The following is a 7,364-nucleotide window of genomic DNA, read 5'->3' on the forward strand; positions in this document are numbered from 1 at the left end:
AACATTTGTAAAATGTATAGCTGAGTACCTAAAACGACGGCTGTTGATTCAGATCAAAGAATATGTAACTTTAGTGTTCCTTGTGTTTTGTCCGTTATGCCCCCTTCCTTTAAGTAGTCCAATACCTACATCATATAAAATTCATAGTTTCTATGCATTCTTTCAAACGCTGCTAAAATTATGAACTAAATCGGACTTTTCCATAGGACTGTGGTTATGAGCTATGACGGATACCAAGAGACGGGCAACATTTACATAATATTCGTATTTGAATTCCCTCACACGCCGCGACTTACTTAATAATACATGCAAATTGTTGCCGATATATTTAATGAAAAATCTAGCTTTTTGTTGACGGAGCTGAGCGGGGATGTTTGCTCAAATTTATAAAACACTGCAATGGGTACTGTAGCAAATATTTTTTTTCTATTTTCTCTTTGTATTTTGTACCTTCCTATACAAAGAGATACGTTAGTGATATTTTTTTAGTCTAACGCTATACTATTGTAGGGTATCAGTCGGGTTCAGTCCTCCGTTCACTGCACCACTTAAGTTTTTAATACATTGCGTGTTGGAACTCAACTCCCCGCTCTGTCTACCGGTGTTACCGGAGCAAAAACAATAATTTCCTCGAAAGGACATTAAACCCACAACCGTTGCCTTTTTACAGGCCGAAGCTGTGCCAAGTTTTTATTAATAAAGTACTAACCATAATTAATAAAGAGCTCTTAATGACGTCGCCCTACACATACTAGCCTTACTATATTTAAGACCTACTACTTAAGAGTCTACAATTAATTATTATCCATCCTGTAGAACTTATAATACTCGTAATTTACTAAATGTCCTAGAAGTTAACATCGACTAAAGATAACTCTTTTTCTTGTTGCAAATAAAATAACTTTAGTCATTGCGCAATATTTTTTATTTTAATTAAAATAAAAAATATACATACATATGTACATATGTATACATAAATATATATATATGGTTGTTTGAATTATAGGAACCTCTTGGTCAGTATAGGCCTCCTCCATTTTTCTCCATGTTTTTCTATCCTGTGCTAGTCTTATTCAGTTTTTCCCTGCAATGGACACTATGTCACCTGTCCATTGTTTTTGTGGCCTGCCCACTTTTCTTCTTCTTCTTCCTTGTGGGCTGAGATTAATGATGTTTTAAAGCAAAAAATAATAATAATAATAATAATATGGGAAAATTATAAATAATGTGGTTAAATGTTAAATTTTATGTTTATAGGAAAATAAAAGGCTATATTATTATTTATTCATTAATCTGCAAGTTTTAAAGCTTCGTCAGCAATTTTTTCACCAACAGCACTTCCACCCATACCAGCAAGTATTCCACCTCCAATAGCGCCTACAACTGCACCTATTGGAGCACCGACAACCGTGCCCACGGGTCCAAACGCCGTGCCGACCAGAGCTCCTGCTTTCGCCCCACCCCATGCTCCGGCAGCTCCTCCTACCGCTCCACCGCCCCAACCGCCACCAACTGATGAAGCAGTCTTGATAGTTTTAACTGGAACTTTCTTTGTACGTTTCACGTCCCTTAAAATATTCTCAAGATGTTCTATCGTTGTTCTGATTTCACTTATGTTCCTTTGTATATTTTCAGTTTTAAGAGATTTTCTCAATTCTCGTATGGCGTCCTCTAACTCTCTAATTATCTCGTCTGCGTGGTCCCTAATGTAAAGATCATCTTTAAAAGCGGATCCAATACGCCAAGTATCGATCACTACGGCGGCTACGGTTAAAGTAATGCCTGCATATTTAATAGTCTTATTGATTACTTGAGCAGACTTCACTACTCCTGAGGGAACTTCAATATGGGGATTAGTAGATCGAGGACGTCCTTTAGGGTCAATATTGATGTGAGGATTAGCTCCCGAATTATGTCCAGTGTCGAAACGTATTGTTGGAGCGCCTGTTAAAGTTTAATAATTATGTAAAAAAGCGAAGAAGAGAAGCATCACGCTGTATTCCGCACACAGTACAACTACTATGTAGGTAGAGGGAACCGAGTTAAGATACTCTGTTCCACACTTTCTACTGAATTCTGGAGCCATTCGAGTAGAGTAGCGGAACTCACACCAGACACCAGAGCGAAGAAATGAACATATATCGAACCCACAAACAGTCGCAGTTCAGTCATACTTTGTGCCCCTGTGCCACGATTGGTCTCAAAAAAACTTAGTGTAGGTTATAATTATTGTCATTGGTTGTATTTTTCAAATTTTAAGTACGAATGTAACCTACCAACAGGTTTTCCATTTTTCACTTTCCCCAAATTCATGTCCCGAATACCGGCTACAGTTTCTCTGTTCAAATGTGCGTTAGGTATTCTAGTAAATCTGGTTTGCATGAATTCGCCTGCACGACCTCCACCTAAAATCCTTCCTGCCATATCTGTACCATCATCGTTTTCAGGGATTTTGGGCATTATGATTTTTTATAGCTCAATTTCAATTCTGTAACATAAATTGAAATATTGTTTACATATTTTATGAAAATAATATTTATTTGTTTAACATATTTATTTAGCGTCACGTTCTCTCCGGCATATGGCAGGGTAGGTAAAAGGAACCTGGGTACCTCACCGTAATCTGGGTGTTAAAACACTCCATTACTCATTTTCCGTTGATTTCTTACCATGAGCGACGGGACGCAGGTGCACAAACGTGCGACTGTAAATAGGAAAGGTGGTGGATTCGATTCCCAATCTATGTTATTAAATATTTAATATTTTCGCACCCCCTCTGGTACAAGACAAAGCTCGGCGTTAAGTTCTAACTCAATACACAATGTCTCAATAATTCGACAGAAAGGGTCCCCCCTTTCTACGGGACGTATCTTAATGGGGACGGTGTTTTAACACCAGGCTGCCTCTGCCTACTCTGCTATGTGCATGCGCATACTGCTTGAAACTAAATAAATATCAAGGTTTTATATTTATTTCTAACATCAATTTGGCAATATTAATAAATAATAAACCAGGTTTATCAATAACATTGCCGAATAATTCGGAACTGGGTTAGCAGTATTTAGTTATAGTTTTAAACTCTAAGATAACGTTTAAACAAAATATGTCTCGACAGACAATTTTGAATATTTGATTTCCTTGAGTGGGAATCGAAGTCACAACTTGTCGCGTGGGCTGACGCGATGACTTTTATATTATTGCAATAAATAAATATACAATTAATGTTTTAATGGAATTTATTGTACATGTTTGTACATAATATCAATTTTTATATAAAGAAAACATGATAAACAAAAGTACAAAAGTTTATATTATATTACGTATGATTATAGTGCTTAGATAAGTACAGAAACAACCGTCAATCTGTTTGATTTCACCAGAAAATAATAAAATTTATAGAAAACCTAAATTTTATCAATTAGTTTTAATTTTTTAAGCTTATTGGAAAATTATACAGAAATATTAATAATAAAATCACATTTTAAACTCAAATTGTTCGAAAAGTATGCTTTCGTTAGCCTTGAACCACAAGATTTCCAAACCGTCATACATAGCTGGTGAAGCGACGGCCTCGTATTGTAAGGCTGGTACTGCACTGAAGGCAGATGGAGTCAGTTTACGAACATCATTGATCACGTCTTCTTTAAGCCGGACGCCGTTGACTTCGTTGGGAGGTATTAGAAACCATAGATTTCCATAGATGAATTCAGTGCTGGTTGCGAGATCTTCTGCCACACGTTTTGGCATATCTTTCAACAATGTAGCGTGGTGTTCTACACTCGATTCCGGGTGTGGTGTAAAAGACACCATCTCAATCGCATTGCGTGTTACATAACTGTGGTCTGCTGCATTTACAGCGTCAGAAATGAGGTCCCCCAATTGGTCTTGTTTAGTCACTATAATTACATCACGTCCACAAAGTATATTTGCAACTATTTTCTTATAATTTAAATGGTTCTGCTCCTCATCGCAGGAGCTATTGGATTTGAATGAAATAACTATTTGATGTTCATCTATCGCTTTGTTTCTAATTATATATTCATTCGTTTCTGTATTCACGTCGTGGCTGCACATTTTTTTCTGAGTTATGCTGAAAATAAAATTAAAAACATAACATACGACTGACAGATGCTTAAATAATCTATCCGGCAAACCACTTCAGGCATACCGCCACGCAGTACAAGCACTAAACATATAATTCGTGTATATCCGTTCTAGGCCACGAGTTCAACGAGGGGCGAGGCACGGGCCTTGCCCGCTTGCACTCCCTACCTTTTTTCAAACGAGCCGTCACTTTTTTGATTTCCCATAGCTTGGGCAAATTGATTAAATATATTTAATTTAATGTGGAAAGTTCTTATGTTTAGCTTTTATTGATATTAAAAACCCTAATTTTGGAACTGAGTAATTGTTTGATGATCATCAGAATATATTATTTCTTAAAATCCTAGAAAGGTAAAATTTGGTGTGTAGAAACGAAAACATACAAAACAATAACGAAAAAATTATCTGTGTGTAATAAAAATAAACGTTTCCACTTTTAAAAAGTTTTTAGATCTGATGTAGAGACAGTCTTCTAAATCTATACTCTATGAACCTCGCTTCACAAACTTGCATAGCATTGCACTACAAACAGGAACATAAACAGCCATAGTACAAAAGGCGATCTAATCTTGGCTCTCGGATGTCTGCACCAGACATCGGAAAGAAGATGCAGCGTATGAACAACCTTGTCTTGTGAATCCTGTTAGTACCTTTATTTAACAATGTTAATTAAAAATAATTCACCCAATAATCGTCAAGAAGACTTGCAGCGTCGATTTGGTTTATTTTTGTTTTGTTCTAATATTATCGACCGATCGATTAATCGTTTCTCATCTCAAATAGTCTCTTCCTCAAATAGTTATTTCATTCATTTATTACAAACAAAACAAGCTACTGATCCCTTCAATGTGTCCTATGATGTACGAATAGATTTTAAATAAATAAATAAATAACGAGCCAAATCTTTCGCACTATAACCTGCACATTTAACATTAATATGAGCGTCATACGTCAACGCAAGACAAAGAAAATCTGATTCTGCATCTGCTTTGGTAGACCAGGAATGTGTTGAGGAAAATCATTGCGAACCCACAACCGTATGCCCGTGTCACGACGGCCTTAATTCAACTATTCAAAAAAGACGGAATTATTTATTTATTTTATTATTAAAAAATGTTATCATTTGTCTAATAAGCGGGTTGTGAAACCCTCTCTGTCCGTGTTACATTTTCCACTCCCATTAGCGGGCGTCAATAAAATAGGGCTTAATAAATTAACTACGAACGTAATTAGTCTTAATTTTTTCTTCTTCCATACATGTGGATGTATTTTAATTGAATTACTATAAGAATTGAATTGTACCTTTATATAGATAAAATAAAATAGTGAATTCATATGATATTGGAAATTATCAGCATATTATTCCACCGTTGCATCAGTCCAGGATCAATCCTGATTGGGGTCACAACTTGGAATTGCTAGTATTAAGCGTACTTCCTATATTTATATCTTATAATATTTTCTAAACCGCATATACCGCATAATATTCCTAAAACCAAAACTTATATTTTTGAACCTATGTTGATTATGCAAAGGAAATGCTTTTATAACTAAAAGTGTACTTACACGTCCGAAGTAAATGAGGAACTCCAGTAAATGTTTAACTCCACGAGCTTCCCACAAGTGTCTGGTTGCGCTTGCGTCGATGCGCCGTAATCATTTGCCGATATTGATAGCGACCTAACTCAGAGTTCTGTTAAAATTATTAAATATACAGAAGAGATTTAAAAAAAACCAAATCATAAAGTAGATCGAAAATAGATGTGGTGTTATGGTTCGGAATCATGATATTGGGCATTTTATTATTGAGTTCGTTTTCCCAAAACTCTTATTAAAGGTAAAACCAATAATTACAAAAACGCAATCGAAATTAAAGTATAACATTGAAAAGTTACAATAAACTAAATTGAAAACATTTAATTAGTCAAATACATTTCCCAAAAAAACATGAATTATGAGTTGGGACACTTTAATATCCGGCGAGCGAGTCGTATGAGTATTCCGATAAGCGCTTCACTCCATTCTATATTTAGCCATGATGTCCATTCTACTCACTTCAAGAGTAGCGGCAGCGAACAAAGCGGACTGAATGTGAAATAATACTTGAAAATGTTAGGCGTTATGCATCAATTAAACGAATAAGTAAGATGGGGGCATTGTTTGTGTGCCCCTGTAACTAGCTATTCATTTGTAACATTCAATTCTATTTCAGAACATGTAAGTTTCGTCAAATAAAAATATAAGTTTACTGTCAATTCAAAACTCGAAGGTTCTGATATTTACAGTGCTCGTGTGTAAGAATGGTTGCTATGCGCGGTAAACACATCTTGCACTGATTAAGCAATCATACGTTATTTGTTGAGGATTATTATAGGATCTGTTCTATGTTGAGAAGTCTTAGTTTTGACAACCCTAAATTGGAGGATATTTGGCAACTACCTTGTTGCTGAATATCCTCGATGTCGTAAGAATGACTTCTTCACATCCACATCCCATCCTGTCAGCACATAGAAGACCTAGGAAAAAATCTATTATTGAGGGTATTTATCAAAGTAATACAACCCGAAACAATGAATGTTTATCTGTCTGTCTCAATCACAGAAGCATTTTGGCAAACTTTCCTTATTACATTACACATACATTTAGTTTTGCTTTATTTAAATCGGTACTTAAATATTTCATTAATGTTTAAGAAATATAACAAAAGTGCCGTTGAGTTCCTCCACTCAATGCGCAATGCCTCCAGAATTCGGCAGAACCTGAGAACGGAGTGTCTCAACACTAGGTTCTCTCTGCCTATCCTGCTCTGTGCGATATACAGTGTGCACACACACACACATTGCTGTCTGCGAGCGTATCGCTAATATAAGTTTTTTTTTCTTTTTTCTTTCATTTGTACTGCTCTTTTGTAATTGTAGGACTAGGTTTTATTAATTATTATAATTTATAAGTACAACTACTCATGAAATATCAATAGATTTCTTTCGAATTTTTTCCTTTACTTTTATTATAACTTCTTATACATATGTATTTTGATTATATAAATAAACATGTATGTGTTTAAAATTTAAATACTAATTCCCGCTGAGTTTCTTGCGCCGGTTCTTTGAGGCACTAACTTTAGTGAACTGGTGGTAAATTATATGACGTTCAAAAAGTAAAAAATAAAGCTTGTAACTTTTTATTTTCAATAAAAATATTTGAATTTGATTATTCGGCGAATTTCTTACAAAGTGCAGCAAAAACGATGCATAAATGCT

General features: G+C 35.3%; 1 protein-coding gene across 2 annotated transcripts; it reads right to left on the reverse strand.

The window, feature by feature from the left end:
• Positions 1-902: 902 nt before the first annotated feature.
• LOC146529742 (uncharacterized) lies at positions 903-5,826 on the reverse strand. Of its 2 annotated transcripts, none has more exons than XM_085201982.1 (3): positions 5,671-5,826; positions 2,277-2,488; positions 903-1,944 (listed from the first exon to the last, which is right to left on the reverse strand). In XM_085201982.1, the coding sequence occupies exons 2-3, from the start codon at positions 2,458-2,460 to the stop codon at positions 1,289-1,291; spliced, it is 840 nt and encodes a 279-aa protein (XP_085058108.1). In that variant the 5' UTR covers positions 2,461-2,488; positions 5,671-5,826; the 3' UTR covers positions 903-1,288. The 2 variants fall into 2 exon arrangements, with proteins under 2 accessions (XP_085058108.1, XP_085058109.1); XM_085201983.1 differs by lacking the exon at positions 5,671-5,826 and adding an exon at positions 5,407-5,593.
• Positions 5,827-7,364: the final 1,538 nt, after the last annotated feature.

Source organism: Heliconius melpomene, chromosome 18, assembly GCF_056956725.1.
Source record: "Heliconius melpomene rosina isolate 202511_hmr_F chromosome 18, ASM5695672v1, whole genome shotgun sequence".
Classification (NCBI taxonomy): domain Eukaryota; kingdom Metazoa; phylum Arthropoda; class Insecta; order Lepidoptera; family Nymphalidae; genus Heliconius; species Heliconius melpomene.